The sequence below is a fragment of the Callospermophilus lateralis genome, chromosome 2 (genome assembly GCF_048772815.1).
Source record: "Callospermophilus lateralis isolate mCalLat2 chromosome 2, mCalLat2.hap1, whole genome shotgun sequence".
NCBI classification, from domain to species: domain Eukaryota; kingdom Metazoa; phylum Chordata; class Mammalia; order Rodentia; family Sciuridae; genus Callospermophilus; species Callospermophilus lateralis.
The window spans coordinates 158096095-158117355 of NC_135306.1; the positions used below are offsets into that span (position 1 = coordinate 158096095).

General features: G+C 46.5%; 2 protein-coding genes across 5 annotated transcripts in view; one reads left to right on the plus strand and one right to left on the minus strand.

Annotated features, from left to right (window-relative positions):
- The window catches only part of Tub (TUB bipartite transcription factor), a 59280-nt gene extending 48577 nt beyond the window's left edge, over positions 1–10703 (plus strand). The window contains 9 exon segments of the mRNA XM_076844191.1: positions 3266–3409; positions 4671–4838; positions 5877–5998; positions 6440–6637; positions 6934–7046; positions 7897–8014; positions 9608–9706; positions 9937–10108; positions 10570–10703. Of these exon segments, the coding sequence (XP_076700306.1) occupies positions 3266–3409; positions 4671–4838; positions 5877–5998; positions 6440–6637; positions 6934–7046; positions 7897–8014; positions 9608–9706; positions 9937–10108; positions 10570–10703 (1268 nt within the window).
- A 5830-nt stretch (positions 10704–16533) lies between these two features.
- Ric3 (RIC3 acetylcholine receptor chaperone) overlaps positions 16534–21261 on the minus strand; it is a 44897-nt gene continuing 40169 nt past the window's right edge. For all 4 annotated transcript variants that reach the window (XM_076846831.2, XM_076846830.2, XM_076846832.2 and 1 more), the window contains one exon: positions 16534–20291. In XM_076846831.2, coding sequence (XP_076702946.1) covers positions 19855–20291 — 437 coding nt within the window. In that variant the 3' untranslated portion in view covers positions 16534–19854. The remainder of the gene's footprint in view (positions 20292–21261) is intronic.

Genomic DNA, 21261 nt, shown 5'->3' on the forward strand with positions numbered 1-21261 from the left:
CCTGCACTGAGGCTCCACACCCCAGCATGGCTTTAGAGAGCCCCTCAGGGGCTTTCTGCTGACCTGGGTAGGTGAGGGGTTTATCCTGTTGGGTTTGTCCAAGCTGAGTATGTCACCCAGCCTAGGTGGACAGCTGAGTGGGGTGGGTTAGAGACACCAAGCCTTTGGCCTTGTCAGATGCTGGGGCCAGAAGGCTAAAAACGAATCTGGAAGTTCAAATTTCCAGGTTTCTGATGTGGAATATTTGAGATCAGGAGGCAGCTCTTAAAAGTAGAACAGAGCCTGCTTTTTTACTCCATTCTATCCTGAGAGGAATCTCTCTCAGCATTGAGCACCACACCAGCTAGGGTAATAAGGCATAAATACCTGTTTCCTTCCCCATCTTGAGCTCTCTATACCTTCAGTCTATCTGACTTCTGGCCTGTAGGTCACTGTCCCTGGCTCAGGACTTCTTCAGAGCTGTAGTGACCGGTGGTCTTCTGCTCCCCTCCTTACACTTTCTGTTCTCAGCAGAGCCCACTTTGGGGGAATTCTCTACCACTTATCCTGCAGAGGGATGGCTCCCTTATATCTAGGACCTAGGACCCTCACTTCTGTTTGGGTTAGGTTGAATATGCCAGGCCAGATAGTGGGTTGGTCTCTGAGATAGAGGAAGACTGAGTTGTCACTGCACCCTGCTGGTATGGTGCTGGTCATGCAGGTGGCTATTCCAAATGCAGTAGTACCTGTGAGAAGATTGCAGGCATCTGACTTGCAGGTAGGAAGAACCTTAGCAACCATAGTGCTCCCTCCCTCTGTGGCTTCTTTCTGACCTGGAGCCTCCAGCCACATGTAGCTGCTGGTAGTTTCCTTATCTCAGGACTAACCTCCATCTAATTGCTGGTTTTGTCCTCTTGCCTCAGAGTTTCTCAGGTTCTCTGTGTTACTATAACAGCCCTTAGCTCACCACACTCCCTTAGTCTGTGCTTTAGAGGGCAGCAACCATATGAGTTAGAAGAAAACCATATTCATTTTTAATATTCATTTTCTATTCGTTTTTAATCATAGAAGTTGTATTTGGACATTTGCTAGGGCTAAGCATGGGGCTAGGTGCTTTACCTGCATTATCATTTCATCCTCAGTGACTCACTAACCCCACGTTTGACAAGGCCTGGGCTTGGAGGGGCTCCACAACATGTTCACAGTGTGCTGCTGGTCACAGATTAGACTTTGATACTAAAAGGTCTTTCCACCATGTTATGTTGCCTCCCTGTTAAGATACTCCTTCCTGGTAATTTCCCTGTGTACAGCATCCTGGACACACTTAAAATATCTGTACTCCATGTGAGAGGCCCTTCAGGATCCTCCTCAGGGACCTCAGCCCAGCTCTCTCAGGCAGCCCCAGCAGCTCCTCATGGAACTACCCCTTCCTGACAGCCTCTTCTCCACTTCCCCTCTGAGTGCCGTTTCAAGATGGTGCCCTACAGGGAAGGCAGCCACTGTCCTGGGTTCTATGGAGCCTCACCTGCTGCCATGTAGGCATCACAGCTCCAGCCTTGCCAAGCATCTGAGCCATCAGGATTGCATGTGAGATGGGAGCCTGCACCCATGATTTGGGGCCCTGAAACTTTGTGCCAGAGGCTACGTTTTGAGGAGTCCCTAATATAGAGGCCTTTGGCAGTGTCTTTTAAATCCTGACTGGGTGAGGTGGTGCCAGGCTGGCAGGAGACTGCAGTAAGAGCAGGGGAGCACCTCTGGGGTCATGCATGGCTGGAACAGAGTTTCTGGTCCTACCACTCCATTACCTGCTCACTTGTGACTGTGGGCAAGTCACTTGTGGTCTCCAGGTCTGTATTCTCCACTATCCAATAAGGAAAAATCTGTCTTAGGGCTTTGAAAATTGAAGGAACTGTAGTGTGTTCCAGCATGTCCAAAACCAGCTGATTGCTGTTCCTTGCTAAGACTCCAGACCAGGCCAGGCCTCCAAGGGCCTTCCCTACAGGGACATTTGATATCTGTGAAGTGTGTTCCCCTGTGCTTGACTGGGGGCTAAATCTTTCTCCAGCTCTGAGTGGTAGACAAAGCTCTGGTACGCTGCTATCAGCTGGCTGGCTGCCCTGGGTGCTGGTTTCTGAGACTACCCCCACCCCTCCAATGGCATCAGCTGCCTCTTGCTCTGCCCTCTGCTGGCTCTTGGTGTTAACTACAAGATCATCCCAAGGGAGTTTGACATGGTTTATCCCAGTAAAGTGTTTGACCTTATATTGGCTGTATTTGTTCATTCTACATATTCATTCATTTCTTAAATATTTATTGAGGTGTCAGGCTCTGGATTAGAGACAGTGGTTTCCAGGCAGCACAGGTGGGTGTAGTCCTGCTCTTATGATCCAGGTGAGGAGAGTGTTAAATAGGTGGCAGCTGTGCTCTGTGGAAAGAGATTGGCTCAATAAGGGGATGACAGGGCAGCTGCTCTGACTAGGGAGCTGGGGACAACTTCTCTGAACTGAGATCTGCAGGATGAGTGGGAGTTAATTAGGCAGCAGAGGCAGTACAGGTAGTGGGGACAGCCAGAGCAAGGGCCCTGTGACACAGGGGAGTACAGCATGTGCATGAGAAAGCCTGCTGTGGCTGGAACTCCTGGCTCCAGGTGGTTGAATGTGTGGTTAGATCAAGGAAAAGGGAGATGGAGGAGCCAGATGTGCAGGACACTGTTGGTCTTTATCTTAAGTTCAATCAGAAACTATTTGTGGATTCCGAGCATATTGGAGTTTTTCCATGTGGAGAACATGGAGGCCACCAGCTGTCACCTTTCTGAGACTTCCTCCCAGGTGTGTGGAGCTCTTTGTATCCCACAGGTGCTTCATATTCCATGTTCCCACGGGCCTGACACCTGAGGGCTTGTGCAGGATCCTTAGAGTACTTGCCCTGGCTGTGGTCCCTGCCAGAAGATGCAGCCTTTGCATTCTCCTCTGCCATTTTCCCTGGTGCATATTTTCACGGACACATCCTACCTCTGTTCAGGCTCAGAATAGTGTGTTGGACCAGAACTTTGCTGACTAATCATGGCTTTGGCCTGCCATTGACATCATCACACTGGGTTGATGGTGGCACCAGCACGCCCTGCCCAGCATTTTTGCACGGTAGAAATGAGTGGGTCTGACTCTGGGCACAAAAAGTGGCACAGGGGACCAGGTGGGAGTAGGGGTAGGAAGTATATTCCAGTGGAAACTCTAGCCTCACCTAATATCCGATTCGTTTTCTCTGTTTTGGGTTCTCTCCTGAGCAGTTCAAGAGGCCGACTCACTTGCCAGTGTGCAGCTGGGAGCTGCCCACCCAACAGCACCAGCCTCAACCAAGAAAACCAAGGCAGCTGCTGCATCTGGGGGCCAGAGTGGGGTCTCTAGGAAGGAGAAGAAGGGAAAGCACAAAGGTTAGCTTGCCTGCTCCACAGTCCTCCCCAGTAGGCCTGCCTGCCCCTCCACCGCCATGAGGTCAAGGGTAGCTTCCCTTCCTAACTTGGAGGCAAGGTCTGGGGTGAGCAGTCTCAGTGATATAGAATGGCCAACAGAACTTGTCCAGTTCACGGGGTATGTGGGCTGGCCTGTGAGTATGGGCAGACTCTCCATACTGCCAGGAACTGAAGTTCAGTTCAACTGTTGTCCAGGATCACCCCTCCCTTCTGCCATGCCTTGACCCAAGCTCCCTCCATCCTGACGCTTGAGCCAGGACATTCCCTTCAGTGGGGGCTCACTATATCTCTTGCAGCCTGCCCCATGCCTTGTGCAGCATTTGCTATTTGCTCTTGCACTCCACTCCCTGCTCTAGTCCCAGTTCCACCCTCTGAGCCAAAGAGCAGTCTGTTCCCTCTGCTCTTCTCTGTACAACAAAGATCCCCAGAGGTCATGGACAGTGATGGCAGCTCCTGCCCCAAGTCCTGGCTCCTGGCTAGACACCCCATTTCCTCAACCCTGGGTGATGGGCAGTGATTTCCAGGCCACTGCATCATAGTTGGACAGTGGTATGTCAGGTCCATGGGCTTCTGGAGCTGGCTGCATCACTTTGAGCATAGCTCAGCTAGGCAGGGCAGCTGCCACCAGTGTAGGCTAGGCCTTGCTTCTGTGTCTGAAGCTGTTGTGCAGCAAGATTGACGTGGGATGGGAGATCCTCTGCCTAAAAAGGCAGTGTATGAAAAACCAATCTTTTCTCAAGGGCCCTCCTATGTTTTTAATGATGTATGTGAGTTACCCTGAGTGTGTGTGAGAGAGACAGACAGACAGACAGACAGACACAGACGGAAACAGAGCCAGAATGTAGCTGGCCATGTCCGTGAGTGATTGTTGGCCTCAACTATGAACTGTGGTCTGGATCAATCCTTGTTCTCCACGTTGTTTTTTCTACTGTGCAGTTGGTTTTGTAGATGGCTGCTGTCTGTCTTAAGCATGTGGGGTATTTCAGATCAACTCTTGGTAATTAATGTGGGGAAGAGCAGAAGAATTAAAGCCCATATCCCTTCACAGCTTACCAATCATTAACAGGCTGACAGCAGTTGTTAGTTTTTTTAAAAATCAGTTTTGTGAGTAAAGTTTTACAGAGGGTCTCCTCTCACTCATCCCTCACTCCCTTCATGGACGTCTGAGAATCCAGGCCCTCTTCTCCCTCCTGGACGTGACTCAGGAGTGTCTGGCCTACAGGCACCGGCGGGCCAGCAGCACTGGCAGAAGACAAGTCTGAGGCCCAAGGCCCAGTGCAGATCCTGACTGTGGGCCAATCAGACCACGCGCAGGATGCAGGGGAGACAGCAGCTGGTGGGGGCTCCCTGTCCAGCCAGCAGGACCTGCGTGCCACGATGCAGAGGAAGGGTGAGCCCCGTGGGGGCCCAACTGGAACCAAAGCTCAGTCCCAGTTTCTCAGGTGCACCCTTCTCTGGGAGCATGGCCTTCCTGGGTCAGGTCCAGCTCCTCCCTGACCACGGGGGAGGGACATACCTGGGGACAAATGACAAGTATGGGACAGGGGCCTTGATAAGGCCAAGTTAAGGGAAACTATGAACTGGGATAACCAACCCACATTCCAGCCCTATCTCATGCTCCCAGGAAGCCCAGGTTTGAGGGCAGATTTTCTTTCCCTTTTGCTTCCTAGAAAAAAATTTTAAAAGGAGTTGCCCCTTTGTCTGTTGAGCTAGAGGGAGCAGGGCCAGGATGCTAAGAGGCAAGGCATAAAACCTGCTGCCCAGTTTCCCCACCATGAGCCCTGGTGCAATGTGGCAGACAGAAGAAGCCTGGCAGTGCCACCCACTTTGTGAGAAATCTACTCAAGGATAGCTTCTTGGAGAAAGGGCTGTTGAGACAATTTGAGAGATGGGTGGCATTCCAGGCAGGGGAGGGGAATGCGGAGAAAGCTGAGATAGAGGCTCAGAGCAGGCTGGGAAAGGTGAGAAGTATGTGGCCCTGCACACCATGCTGAGGGAGAAGCTGAGGCCTTTTCCCTGGCAGAATCTATGGCCCAAGCCAGGCAAGGCCTCTAATAGGCTCAAGGTCAGAATAGAGGTTCGAGGTTCCCTGTGAAGGTGCAGCGCAGATAGGCTGTGATGCACAAGAGATGGGGGCAATGCTATTGCTAGAGAGGAGAGGGGAGTTGATGCAGGGACTGAGCTGAAACTGGGTGGTGGGGATGTATCCTGAGGATTGTAACCAGCCCCAGCTCAAGTGTGCATCTGAGAGAATGTTCCTCATGTGTATCTGTGTATGGGGGAGTAATGTCACTATGTGTGTGTACATATGGCTGTGTGTGTGTCTGGGTACAGATGTCAGTGTTTGAATATGTCCACATGTGACGACATCTACTTTGGAAGGTAGATCCTCCTCACTCATCCCTCCCGGTTCTTCTGCTCACCTCAGGCATCTCCAGCAGCATGAGCTTTGATGAGGAAGAGGAAGATGAGGATGAGAACAGCTCTAGCTCCTCCCAGCTAAACAGCAACACCCGCCCCAGCTCTGCCACTAGCAGGAAGTCCATCAGGGTGAGTGAGGAGCTTCTCAGTAAGAAGTTGGATGGCAATGTTCAGAGGACTGCCTGTCCAGAAGAGGTGGACCAAGTGTGTGAGGACATGATGGAGATACCATGATAGCTCTTCTGGGGCCATGGGCAGGACCTGGTGCCTATCAGGTGCTTCTCTAGCTGGGCCCTTCTGCCCTTCTACACTGCCTCCTAATATCTTCAACCAAGCTATGGACCTGGGGTGTCTGAGGACCTGCCTTTGTATTCCCATCTTTAGCCCTAGGAACTGTTGAAGAGAGGGCAGGGATAAGGAGATAGCCTCTGACCCTAGGGCAGGATGGCCAGGCCCATATCCCAGGGATCCTGCCCTGTCTCCCACCACTACCACAACAGGATGCAGATTTGGATCTCACACTTCCAGCTTTGGCTGGTGGGGCTTAGGTGCCTCTCTCCTTGCTCATAGGACACAGCCTCAGCCCCCAGCCCAACAGCCCCAGAGCCACCAGTGGATGTTGAGGTCCAGGATCTTGAGGAGTTTGCCCTGAGGCCAGCACCCCAGGGAATCACCATCAAATGCCGCATCACACGGGATAAAAAGGGGATGGACCGGGGCATGTACCCCACCTACTTCTTGCACCTGGACCGTGAGGATGGAAAGAAGGTGAGGTTGCTCTGGGCAGGTGTTTTCAGCAAGGCAGGCTTGAGGGGCCTGGGAGCTAGAATGACTGGAAGCCTCACCTCAATACTGACCTCTCAGTACTCCAGAGAAACCAAAGCCTCCATGCCTGCTTAGTACAGAGCTGTGTGTTTTCCAGTGTGTGTGTGTGTGCACACACATGTGCACTTGGGAGTTGAAGCAAAGGCAATATTTGTGTGAATGTGGGTTTGTGAATGGTACTTATGATTGTGTGTGGACCAGAAGCTGGGTCTGAACATGACCTTGCTCCATTCCCTCAGGTGTTCCTCCTGGCAGGAAGAAAGAGAAAGAAAAGCAAAACTTCCAATTACCTCATCTCTGTGGACCCAACAGACTTGTCTCGAGGAGGGGACAGTTACATCGGGAAACTGCGGTACCAGGACTCCCCCAGGATAAAGGCGGGAATGGGAGGGAGGGGCAGAAGAGGCTCTCCATAGAGGGCATTTCTTGACCTTGAAGATTTAAGGCAGAGTTGGATCCTTTGGCAGGATCCTCTGTCCATCAAACCCAACCACAGTCCCAGTCTATGCCCAGCCTAGGGCCAGACTTGAATTAAGCAGTTCCCAGGCATGTGGGTTCTGGCCCATCATGGTAGATGGATCACACCCAGGATGTTACTGATGATGTAGGGCAGCATGGAAGAGCTGTTTGGGCCCCATGGTTAGTGCCAAGGGACAGGGCTTGAGAGTAATCTCTTGAGGGAAGAGCATCTCAGCCATCTTAGGGAGACAGAGGGGCAGGGAGGCTTTTAGCAGTGCCTCATGGGGGCTTAGGGTTTGCCAAAGTAGAGTACCAATTTGGGAGGCATAAATGAAGATTAGAGGTAAGTAGCTAAAGCTGGAGATGGGACTGGATGGAACAAGGCAATCGTTTTATTCAGTCTCCAAAGGGTAAAAGACCTAATTTTCCTGGATACCATTATGCTTGCCCACTTCCCATGAGGGCAATCCTGTTCTCCCATGGAAATCTGTGGAATTCTGATTTACCTCCCTAAATTTCCTTAATTGAAATCAGATTCCCTTTTGAGTAAACTCAGACCAAGTCCAGGTGTTCTGCTTAAGAAGCACTTTCAAAGGTGTGAATTCAGTGAGCAGTGTGCCTCCTGAGGTCTGCTCATGGCCCAGCTTAGTGTTTTGCAGGCTCCTCATGGGACAGACTATGAGCTGTTCCCTGCCCCAGAGCAGTGAGTACGTAACCCTATACTGATTGTGCCTTTCCTTCAGGTCCAACCTGATGGGTACCAAGTTCACAGTTTATGATAATGGAGTCAACCCTCAGAAGGCATCATCCTCTACTTTGGAAAGTGGAACCTTGCGTCAGGAACTGGCAGCTGTGTGCTATGTGAGTCCTGGATTCCTGGATCTCTGGTCTCCAAGTTCAACCCACGACTTGCTGCCTGATCTGGGGGCCATCCCATCCATCTTGGTGGTAGCCAAGGCTGTGTGGATAGGGGATTCCCCCTGCAGAATGATCCCTGCCTGGGACAGGGGCCCTGTCCCTCCCCTCCCATCTTCAGTGATCAGGTGACAGCAGACTATCTTCCTAGGGACCACTGTGAACCATTCCTGGCTCTATGCAGCCTGGAAGTCTCCTGAACAGGAGATTGGAGGTAGGAGGCCTGGGTTCTGTATGTGCTTGCTCTCAGATCACCTTTCTAGATTCGAGGTTCTGCATGAGTCGCAGGGCCCTTTGCACAATCATCTACCTAAGAGGTAGATCCTATTTTCTGTATATTTAGGAAACTGCAGCTAGAGTTTGAGTCATTTGTTAACAGCACAAGCCAAAATGGAATGCAAATTCAGAGGACTTCTCTACCCTTCTGAAGCTCAATTTCTTTGTTTCTAAAAATGAGGGATGGTTGTCCTATCCACCTACCCTGAGCATGGGCACTTCTTGGAGGCTACTGGGAATCCACAGCTAGTTTGGATGATCCTATGGTGCCACCTACTGGTCAGTTTTGGAGAGGCAGCCTTAGTTTTTCAAGTACTGAATCTTCTGTCTGTATTCTAGGTCCTGTTGAGTAGAGAATATAGTACTGAACATACATATATGTCTATACCCTTATGGGGTGTCTATATACCCTTATGGGACTTAAACCCCTAGTGGGAGATAGAAGTTCTAAAACAGACATGTAAGAGACATAAATATGTTCCTGATCAATACTAAGAAGGAGAAAAAGTAGGGAAGGGGGCTATGAAATGTCAAGGTGTGTGTGTACAATTTTAGGAAAGATGGTAGAGAGCATCTGACCAAGGTAACTTGAGTAAAGAAGAAGTGAAAGCCAGTTGTGAACGTGCCTGCATGACAGCCAGGGCAAAAGTCGTGAATGTCTGGCCTGAAGAAGGAATGGGAAGGAGGGCAGAGTAAATGCAAAGAGAGTGAGAAATGGGGGCCACATCATGCAAGGCCTTGCAGGTAGAGTAAGAGCTTCAGTGGACAGCCACTGGAGGAGTTTGAGCAGAGGAAAACCTGACTTAACAGGCTGCTGCCTTTCTGTGTTGCGAACAGACAATGGAGGAAACCGAGTGCCAAGGACAGAAACAAAGGGTACAGTTAATGGCTATTAGATTTTGGTGAGAGATGATGGTAGTGAACAGTAAGGAATTCTGGGTGTAATCTGAAGGTAGAGTTGACAAACTTGTTGATGATTAGAAATGAGGTGTGAGAAAAAGAGAAGTCAAGTATGACTCTAGGCAGTTTGCTGGAGCAAAGGGAGTAACTGAATTGCTGTTAACTGAAGTAAGTTAGTTCAAGAAGTAAGTTGTGGCAGAGTAGAGATCCAGGAATTCAGCTCTGGATATGTTACATTTAGAGGTGCTTAGTAGACTTTTAAATAGAGATAGTACAAACTAATATTTATTTCCTTCTCCCAGTTTCTCCAGGAGGTAATGACCCTCTTCAGGTGGTCAGTGCTGAGTTCTTTTTATTTCCTAGGAGACAAATGTCTTAGGCTTCAAGGGGCCTCGGAAGATGAGCGTAATTGTCCCAGGCATGAACATGGTTCACGAGAGAGTCTCTATCCGCCCTCGCAATGTGAGTCTTTACCCCACCCTACCTCTACCCTATCATCCCAGCCTCTGCATGAGCTTCTAAGGGCAGAACTCTTAACAGGTGTGTATATGTGGGGGGGATATAATTTGAGAAGCCCTGGAGGTCTAGGGGAATCTAAGAAGTCCCATTTCTGTGAAAAATCCCTCCTTGGGGTGGGGGTGAGGTCATGATGCCGAGGCTTGGGCCTGACTCAGGCGAGGCTGCCCTCCCAGGAACATGAGACACTACTAGCACGATGGCAAAATAAGAACACGGAGAGTATCATTGAACTGCAAAACAAGACACCTGTCTGGAATGATGACACACAGTCCTACGTACTCAATTTCCATGGACGTGTCACACAAGCCTCTGTGAAGAACTTCCAGATCATCCATGGCAATGACCGTGAGTGTCTCTGCCCCTCCTCATACTGTTTGTGTGATATCTGGGGCCCTTAGTTTTGGGTTCGGCTCACCTAACCCAGTCCATGTCGGCCAGAGTTTAGGATATGGGCTATATGGCTTAGATGAGATGTGAAGAATATTCTAACTATAATGACTGGGAGGCTATAGAAGAATCTTCTTTGGAGCCCTGGCCCTAGATTCTGTGTACTCGGCAGAATCTCAGGCATGGGAATACCCTTTAAATGGACTTTTTCTCCTCTCTGTCTCCTGGTGTTTGTATGCATCTTTCTCTTTCCTTTGTCATCTGCTGCCTCTCCCAATGATCCTTTGTTTTACCTCCTTTGGGATTTCCTTGGCATCTCTGCTTCTCACTTTTTCTTCCTCTGTGGCTTGGGTGTCTGTGCTATCCCCACCATCCCTGCTGTTTTGTTTTTCTGTGTCCATGCTTGTGCCTGGCCCCAGCGGACTACATCGTCATGCAGTTTGGCCGGGTAGCAGAGGATGTATTCACCATGGATTACAACTATCCGCTGTGTGCACTGCAGGCCTTTGCCATTGCTCTGTCCAGCTTCGACAGCAAGCTGGCCTGTGAGTAGAGGCTTCCTTCGGGGTTGCCCAGCCTGGAGTGGAGCTTGCCTGCCTGCCTGCCTGTGGAGACAGCCCTGCCTGCCCTGTTTATAGGCCTTCTGCCAGATGAAGCTTTGGCCCTCAGTGGGCTCCCTGAGGAACTGGCTCCTCTGCCTCTGCTGCTAGGGCAAGGGAGTAGTGGGTAGGTGTGAAGGGATGAGAGTCATTCTTTCTGTGCCCCCAAGGTCACCACACACACCCCATTCTTGGGTTAGTATCCTGCTGTAATTATTGGCCAAGCTGGGCAACCTCCTCAGCTGGGAAGGCTGCAAGAGGCATAGAGAGGGAGGAAGCACAAGCAAGGCTGCGGTGGCCCAGCTGTCTACTCATCTAGGAGTCAGATGACAACAGGTGCCCCAACGGGCAGAGAGTGTGTATGTGTATCTGTGTGTGTGCACGCACACATGCGTATTTGCATGTATGAGTAGGGCACATTAACTTATGTAGCAGAGGGCTTGGCAGCCAAGCCTGGTCCCTTCAACTGCAGAAAGCCTTCCAACTTCAGAAGGCCCCAGCCAGGCCTGAGGGAAGTTTAGGGAGCAGAGGGGATAGATGAGTGGCAGGACCAGCCACTATGGCAGGGGGTTCCCTATCTGGCTGTGGGAATCAGCTGGTGGTTTAGAGTTCTAGCTAATTTTTCTCTAGGTTTGTTCTGTGCTTGCAGAGGCAAAGGGAACCCGCCTCTTAAGGCCAAATATCTTAGTAGATGGGTACTACAAGAGGTACATGAATAGGCTCCCTGGACAGGGCTGTCCTGGGGGCCCTGCCAACTGGTCCAGGAGCTCTCTGCTGAGCAGCCCCAGTGCAACCCCTGGGAAATGCAGATGGGAACCAGGTCACCAGCCCTTGCTGGAAAAGTACCATTCCCAAGCCAAGGCATGCTCCAGGAAGAATCTTACCTCTCTCTGGAAAGACCCAGCTGTGGGTGCTCTTGACTGTGTTTCAGCTCTCACTGCTGTCAGCCAAATTATGGTTGTTGAAGGCTATGCGTGGTTCTTTTTGGAAGGGAATGGGACAGGGTGAGGAAAGGAGAGACTATTTTTAAATCAAGAGATCAGAGGTGGCAGGAAAACTTGTTGCTTTCAGTGAATCATGTTGAAAAATGGGACTTTCCCTGGGTTAGTTAGCTAGTTTAATGACTGAGTTCAGAATCTCAAGTTCCTTCATTTGTTTCCACTTTCCCCCAAGAAACTAGTATCTATGGCTCTTTGGCCTTATGGAGCCCATTCTGCATGCCCTTTTCCCTTCCTGATTCAAGAGATTTAGACACATCCTGGTTGGTACATATGACGGAAGCCATTTCAGTAGAGAATTGGGTATTTCCCTGTTGGAAATTGTCTGGGTTTTTGCATGTCAGTCTGATCAGGATTGGCCTTTGCCCGGCCCCTCCATGAAGACTGCACAGTTGTGAGCAGGCCTTAGCAAGCTGAGACACATTTCTCTGCCTAGATGTGACAGGCAGCCTAAGTGTTACAGGACTTGGCCTAAACGTTCCCTCCACTGCCACTATTTCTTGGATGGCACCATCCACCCTATAGGCTTAGGGACTCTAAACTCTTGTTCAGGCTGTTTATCTTGGCAGAGTCTTCTTACCCAGATAGTGATCAGAAATCTGTGGGAAGCAAACAGCAGTTGGACCTTGCTTTAGAGTAGAAATGCTTGGAAGGGCTAAGTAGAAATTTTAAATAAATACAAGTCATACTTTAAACATATTAGTGACTCTATAGGTGAAGTTGTTTTGACTTAAGTGGAATTAGTATGCTCTCATTTTTGTAATCAACATTTTTCTATGTGAATGCTTAAAACAAGGCACACCTGCTTTTAACAGGAGCTGCCCACACCTAAACTATACATCTCTCAAGAGGCCCCTCCTGTAACCTAGCCTTTGTTAACATGGTCTGGTTTTTAGAGAGCATCAGGATTTTCTGTTCTGGTGCTGGTTCACTTCCTGATGAAAGATTGCCATCCTCCCTTCTGTAGTTCTCCTTTGGCTCTTCCTTCCCTGACTCTGGAGACCTCTTGATACTTGACTTGTTGGAAACCAGATGATCTCTAAAGTCTGACCAAACTGTTTCTTTAGGCCTATGACTTTAAGGTAGAATAGGCTGAATCTGGAGTCTAGGAAGACCCCAGCGGCAGAGTGAAATAATCAGAAGCACAATGGAAATACTGTGGGCCTCTGCTCTCTGCTTCAGCACACATGTAAGGGGGGTAGCTGGCTATTTTGGTAGGGTCAGGAGATATAGGCTGGGAGTAAAGGGGAGCCTTAGCACAAAATCTTCTGGGCACTGGTGACAAGCAAGAGCAGTTGAGTCACTTAATTAAGACCAGCCTCACAAGGTCAGCTCTTAAGACCCCATTCCTGGTGTTGCTGCCTTTCCTTGACCACTGGCCCTGTGGCCAGGGGCCCATGGACTCACAAAGCTGCCAAGGCCCTGGAGACCACCTGGGTTTAGCCTCTCTCATGGTAAGAGTTCCTGCCCTTCTGCCCAGATGGCCCTTGATTGGACAGTGAACCAGTGATAGGATAAGCAGTTCCTAAAGATGTAGGGCAGCTGGGACCTTAGGCAGCTCCTCTATACCTACTCCTGGCTCTGTACCCCAGAACTCTATACCTTCTGCCCCCAAATGGTTCCTCTCCTCTCCAAGTCTAACTCCCCCACCCCTCCTTCTGGCTCCAAGGTGCTCTGTGTCCGACATCTGTGGTGTGTGTGTGCGTGTGTGTGTGTGTGTGTGCACGCGTGCATGCACACGTCAGCATGTCTCTTGTATCTGGGGAAAAGGGTAGCAATCTGCAGTCAACTGAGGTTTCTTACCATATTTCTAAGGATGAGTAGAAAAAGAATAAGGATGCAGTTAACAATCCCTGTGGCTTCTGTCTCTTCATTTCATGCTCTTTGAAAGAAAGTGTTCCTGGGAAATTACCAGCTTTTTATCCCAAGTTTCTGAGCAGGAGGAGACCATCTAAGAAAGTTGTTAAGTCATTCAGTTCCCACCTGGTGTTATCAGAAGAGATTGGTCTGTTGCGTACATACTTTTCAGATGAGTCTGAATATATTCTAGTGACGGTGCCTTAAAAATCACACTAGTTCAGGGGAAGCATGTAAGGTCCAGATCCATGAGGACAGGTGTTGGGAGTCAAGGGATGTGATGAGGGCAGGCTAGAAGAGAACTCTTGAAGCCCACCTCCTAACAAGACTGTAGAAGCAGTTTTTCTTCATACTGGAAATAGCAAGACATTTGCCACTAAAACACACTTACCACTTATGTAGAGGTAATTCTAAATTTAACAAGCAATAGGGTGATTTTAGAGGAAAATATTCATGCTTTGTGCAGATGGGGTCTGCATTGAGTGAAGGTGCTGGGATAGCCTGTCTATGGCTCTGTTATGCAAGCACAAATTCCATCTCTTGGATGGATGCCCTGGTTTTCCCTTACCACAGTAACCTTGACCTTCCCTTCTCTATAACTCCATGCCCCAGCTGGAACATCCCTGTGACCTCAAGATGCCAGGTGGCCATCAGAGCACACTCTTCCAGGGAGCTGAGTTTGCTTTCCTATGATACCTAGCACTGTGACTGGGGCCAGTTACATTTCCCTCGGCCCTGGCTTGTAAGCTTGTCACAGCTCCCAGTAATAGGCCAAGGAATGGTTTCTTGTTTGAGTTTTGGCAGCCTGTCTTGTGTATCTCCAGTTTGCAATTTTCTGTCATCTTAAGATATACAAGGGAGGGACAGAAAAGAAATATTGACGAATTGGTTTTAAGTTTCCAATGAAATGGAAAGATATGTTGGTCTTACAGAAAGTAGTACTGAACTTAGTAGCTATATGATTTTGAGCAAACTGCATGAACTCTCTAGGTCTGTTTCTTAAGTGAAGATGCTGGATTATCAAAGCTTGCTGTAGGATTCAGGGTGAATGAAATTTAATTTCATATCACTACCTTTTCTAGCTCATCATTGTGCCTTCTTTCTTAAGAAAGACAATGCACCCCTCTCCTTTGTTCTCCTGTCCCCCACCCCCCATCAAGGTCCAGGCAGAGCTGGAGGTGAGGCTAAGGTCCAGAGTTCTTAGAGAGCAACTCAGAATGGCTTAGAAGGGCAAGCCCAACTCTGGCCTCTTCAATCCTACATTTGAAGATAGAGGGGACTTGGTCAGGATGGGTAACATTCCTCTTGCTGGGAACACATATTTAGCCAGTTTTCATAATGCCTAGAATGTGTATGTCTACTTGCACAAGATTGTCTTTTCCTATTTTGGAGTGGTCAGACATTTTATTTTTGTTCAAAATTATCTGGAGTTTTAGACAAACTTGCAAAACTGTGCTTTTATTAAGTGACTTTTTGAATAAAATTTTTTGGTATTCTGAAGCAAATGTATTTATTTATTGGTATGTGCAATGACAAACTTGGTATTTTCCCATATTGACATTATGTATGTTGTAGAATGTAGTGTTTGTCTGAGTACATATATCAGCAAATTAAACTTGAATTGTTTCAACACAAAAGTGTTCTTTTTTTTTTTAATAAAAGGAGAAAAACATGTCTCTTTCCTTAAATATTTTTCTACACCAGTTGTTTCTAGGAGTCTCAAGTGGTTAGATGGGTGGTAATAACAAAGGGATCATAGCTTGTTTAGAACCACTGATGTGGATCAACACAGCCTTCCCTCTGGCTATGCCTTTTAAGTTCAAGGATCATCAGAGCCACACTCAAGAGGTTGCTAAAGGGCTCAAGATAGGTTAGAAGGTATTTAAATTATAGCAGTCCTTTTCAGGGTCAGTGGTGACATCTAAAGGAACCGATTGGGGGTTCCCAAGTATCCCTTGTGAGCCTGGCCCTGGGGAACAGGATTTTTGGGCTTAAAAAAAAAATGTGGGAAAGGCCCAACAGATATAACATGAAGACCCAGGCACTTGACTCCTCAGCCTTATTCATTTTAACAGGATTTGCACATGCATGAAAATTGTTTCTGCAGCTGTGGCAGATTTGAAGTCAAGAGAATAGAGGCTAGAGTTGAGCCTGGAAGCAGACATGAAAAGCTAATGATCTGATCCTAAAGGAGGAGATCACAACTAAACTCACCTAGAGACTACAGAATGACTGTCAGCCATTCCTAGCAGTCAAGGTAGCTGTAGAGTGTCTAGTGTGATGACTCAGCAGAATAGGACTTGAGGACAGAGTGATGACTTCTGTTGATGTTGTCACTAAGCCTCATCCAGTGCTTCATGCTGGGAGGGACACTAAACAATATCTAATCCTAATAGCCCTGAAAGGTGGGTATTATTCCCAATTCATAAATGAGGAAATTGGTGCTCTGAAAAGTTAAATTATCTAAGATAACATTTTTTTTCTATTTTCTTTGTCCAAGAAAATGGTGAAAGGTAAGTACATAACCGAGGTGATGGCATATGTGTCATTCATGTTTTTCTCAATATTGCTGAATAGCTGACCTCCTAAAATTTCCTTTGGAATACAAATAGTCTAAGTAATTTAAGAGTGTGGTAATGAGTGGGTTTTTTCCCCCACAATGAGAATTCTGATGTGACTAAGGGCATTTCCTGCCTGAATCATGGCCTACCCACTGTGGCCTCTGTAGAAAATAGCATATATAGGAAATTCTTAAAAAGGAAAGAAGTTTTTGTTTGTTTAGGCATCAAATTGAAGAAACATCTTCACTGATCAGACCTATGTCCAGGGTAGCACTGGTCAAATTTTAGTCCCTTCGACATAATTATTATTAAAGCTTCTTTTTCACAAATAATCCCAGTTTGAACCATAAGTTTATTTGATCATTCAAGCCCACAGTGCAGAGAATGAGGGTTTTTTTGGGGGGTGGGGGTGATACCAGAGATTGAACTCTTAGGCACTCAACCTCTGAAACACATCCCCAGCCTTATTTTTTGTATTTTACTTAGAGACAGGGTCTCATTGAGTCGCTCTGAACTCACAATCCTCCTGTCTCAGCCTTCCAAGCTTCTGGGATTACAGGTGTGTGCCACGACACCCAGCAAGATTGTGGTTCTTAAAGCCATTATTTCTAGAGGCCAAATACACCTCTTCAGCATACTTCTCTGGACCCAATTCTGGAGCAAATAAGATGCTTTCCTTGTGTTGCTGGTGTGACTAGGAGAAGGGATCTCCTGGCTGGATTACCTACTTGCTTTACCAAGCATGATCCCAGATAATGTATTGTTGATTAGGCCAATTATCTGCCCCCTAATTGATGCTTTATGTACTCTGCCACAATACCTAAAGGTTACTACAAACCTAGTGCCAGGGGAGTGATCAAATTTTAGTCCCTTCGTTCTGAGAAATGAAGACACATCAACAAACATCAGTCTCATGATTTTGGTCACCCTAAGTTTTATACACACACACATACACACACACACACACAGAACTGTCATTCCTAAAGGATAAAATAATTCAGAAAATCCAAAAAACATTGTCTAAATCTTAAATAACTAAAAGTTACGTTAAAATTTTTGATACAGAAACAAATATATTCCTGATACATAAACCAACTAAGATCTAGGTAGCAGGAGCCATGATGAGGGTTTAATGTTTTTGGCAGGAACTATTTCCATAAGCCATTTTTTCCCATAGGGTATCACTTACAAGATTGGTTATGCAGCACTTTACACACCAGCCTCATCAAGATACCTGAATATCCATATACTTTCTACTTCACTGCTTTTGCTAATACTATTTCCTTGCCCACTTGGAGAAATTCTTGGCATACCCCAAGGTCCACCTCTGAAAAGTTTCTTGGAAGCAGTTTTGGCAATATTATTTCTCTTTCCTTAATGTTCCTGTAGTTTTAGGTCCATACCAAATCACAGCATAAAACACTGTATAATAAAACAGCTATTACTCAATGAGTGATTATCATGCATGAATTAGAAGCAATGCCATTTTAAATGCACTGATGATTTCATTTAATACTTAAAACCTTGTGAGACCTGGACTTTTATTATGCTTACTTTATAGATGAAAATGCCAAGGCTCAGACTGCCCAAGGAGCTGACCCAAGGTTCCACAGCTAGAGTATACAGGGAAAGATCATGAACCATTTTCCTCAGCCTGCATAATTCACAATCTTGAGTTGTCTTACAGTTCATAGTTCATTTTATCTGTCAGGCTCCTATGTTAAATTGAGGTGGGTTTTTTTGTTTTGTTTTGTTTTGTTTTAAAAGTAGGAACTGAGTCTTCTGTTCCTAGTACCTAGCACTAAGCAGTTAGCTGTTTTAAGTTTTAAATGAATTCATTCTAAATGAATGACTGGATGAATAACTGAAAGGAAAACAAAAGTACTTATTTCTAGTAAGGGAATCACATCCTAAGGCAAAAAAGAAATTTAAACCAGAGACCCAGGGCTTTACTTATAAATCAGCCCCTCATGATGAATGAAGGAAAATCACACAGAAAACATTTTACCAAATGGTGAAGAGGACCCTACATTATTTTTACCTTTAGTATTACATGGCATTCTAGGTTGTCTTCTGTACATTTTAAATAGCATTCTTTAGAATGTAAAACAAATGTTCTACACAGAGATAGATGCATTGTGGTCTTCTTTCTAAGGACTCAGTCTTCATTGACTTTGTACAGTTCAATTAACAAGTAATGCCTTGTAGTAACTGACATACCTTCTGACAGTAGTCTAAGCTTACACGTGTGATTTTAACTATATTCTGGGCATCATATTCGTGCCAGGCACAAAGGAACTCTAAAATCTATATCTACCTTCATACAATTTCTTAAGTTTTCCATCTTTCTCATTTTATAATGTGATAAAATGTCCTCAGGAACATGTCCTCTTAAACTCTCAGGTCTTACATATAAACTGTATTCACTCATCCTTTCTGTCAGAATTCATAGGTGCCATCTTGTCTCAAGAGCTGAATGGTAGCTTAAAACATGTTTCCAGCCTGGTCAAAATTCTCCCAGTCCTAATTTACTTCCTACATTCCCCAGCTCTCTCAAAAGACCCAAACATTCAAATAGAGAACACATGGTTTCTTCCCTAAGGCATGGCTATATTGGTTCTCTGTGATGGATAACTGTGCAACTTCCCTACTATGTTGGCACTTTGTGTACAAGCTCAGTCCTCATTTCTGTCTTGGTTCATGCCGTTTTGAGAACACATTTCCCAATGGGCACAATGTTAAGAAACAGCTTTGAGGAAAGGACTATCCAAGAGTGCACAGGTTCTCTTATTACTGGGTCCCTGACATTCTGAGCTCTTCCCACAGGATCACTACACTTGGGCAGGCCTTCCCAGAGCCCAAACAGCCCCTGTAGGGCAGGGACTAAAGTCTCTAAAGCTTCCTCTGGCTGCTGAAGACCAGAGGTACAAAGATACCTCTGGGTTTCCCTGGTCTTTTAAGCAGAAAAGGGGATAGAATAGCAGAATAGAAAGGAAGCTAGAAAACCAAGCCATGTCAGAGAAAAACAATACCCAAATAGGCCTGCAGGCTCATTCACAGGTCAGTGGTAAGTCTTCCACTATTCCGGAGAAAACAGAATGTCTGAGAAAAGAGAATGTCTGGGCATCAGTGTTTTGAGAAAGACCCTCACTGCATGAAGAAATTTCAGCTCAGCCAGCAGAGTCTTGCTCTGCTCTAGGACCATGGACCACACAAAGAAAATGATCACTTCTCCCCAGAGGACCACTATCCTGCTCAAAACCCAAAGAATAAGGCATCCTGAAGTCCTAAATCTTCACTTTTACCACTTTAAGTCCTCATCATCTGTAACCGAGTTCATTCACAGGTAAACTTGTTGCTCCTAGCAGGAAGAGTCACACCTTTTGATAGTCTCATATGTATCTATGGCAGACCAAACAATTATTCCATGGATCAACTTCCCTGATGGGGGAAAAACAGGAAGAGGAAGAGTGAAGCTATCCTGTGTTTATACTAATGACTATGTTTTACAAGGTGACAGGTGTGTAAGCACCAGGAAGGATACATGATATCCATGGTAGTGGCCTGATAGCTATGACATCTGAACACAGAAAAGTAAGTACAGGGCATGAGGCCAAGGATGAAATCAGAGAGAGGAGAAAGGTCACCTTGGGACTAAAGTAATGGATACTTCACCAAACTGGCTGCTTTCACTCTAAACCCTGGGGGTTACGCTTCCTCAACACGCCACTTGTAAATGTTTTATCAGCATTGACGCCCAACCCTTCATCTCTAAAGTCTTCGGGAGAGTCCTCTTTGGAGGCTTCCTCTTGCTCACTGTAGCTATCTGCACTGAATCCAGCATTCTCTGCCAAGACAGCAGGATCTTCTTCATGAAAACAGCAGGAGCATGTTTCTGGCTTTGGGTCACACAAGATAACAGAATTATCCTCCTGGGCTCTTGGGTCAGTGGGCAGACCTTCCCAACCCAAGTGGTCTGATTCTTCCTCTTCCATCACTTCCATTCTTTCAGCTATTTCTTCAGCAGAGGGCTCTTTTGGATCAGGGTAATCCACCAGGATTGTTTCTTGTCTACGTTTGATACAGTCTGAAAGGTCATAAACTGGATAAGTTTCTTCTGGGTAACCTAGAGAGAAAAGCAGCACAAAATATTACAAAGACTGTCTCTTCAAAAAAAGTATTAGGCTCAGAGGGGATTCTCAAGCAATGGCCATCATATCCTAACAAACACATTCAAGAAATCTCTTAAGATGATTCTAATAGTTCTAAAATTTCAACTGAACAAATTCCTAGCAATCTGGCTGACTATCCCAGGGCTCTCTGAAATACAAACCAATTCAGAGGAAAATCCTTTCTTAGTGTAGGGTGCTTGGGACAGAGTTCAGTCTCACTCCATGTGCTTTTGCAGTATTGATGAAGACTGAACAAATAACATGAGCCTGCAGTTTAAAAATGCATCAAATACCAGATGGAGAGAGCTTAGCTTAAGGCTAATGTTTATAATTTCTATTTGGAATCATTTCCAAATCTTCTGAGGTGGGGGTGGGAGGAAAAGAACACTAAGCTCTTTGAAAAATACACCATGAAATTTTCTACTTATCAAAACAATTGAAATGGCTTGCAAGCATCAGAAACAGAGGACACTTTAGCAATACATGCCCAAGATCCCAAAGGACAAGCACTGCATTTTCAGAAGACAGAAGTCCATTGTTGGCTTCTTCGTCTTCACAAAATGGAAGAAAACAACAAACTGGTAAGCAAAATGAGTAACACTGATTCTGAATCCTAGCTATGATAATGAGAAAAGAGAAAACATTGCCAAATTAAGGAATGAAATGAAATAAATCTGTGTCAGCCAAGCCAAGCTTGAGCAGCAGATGGGCCGTGCTGGAGCTCATATGCCTGAGCTGGCAACGTGGGCCATACTCACTACACAATGTGAAAAGCTGGAGAATTCAAAATCCATTTGCACATTATGATAACTGGCAAATTCAACTCTAACATAAACCACTTTTTGCCCACCAATTGTGAAAAATAACAGTCTTTTTTGGTTCAGTGTAGCGTATGCAGAGACATTTTTATAACATTTACTGTTT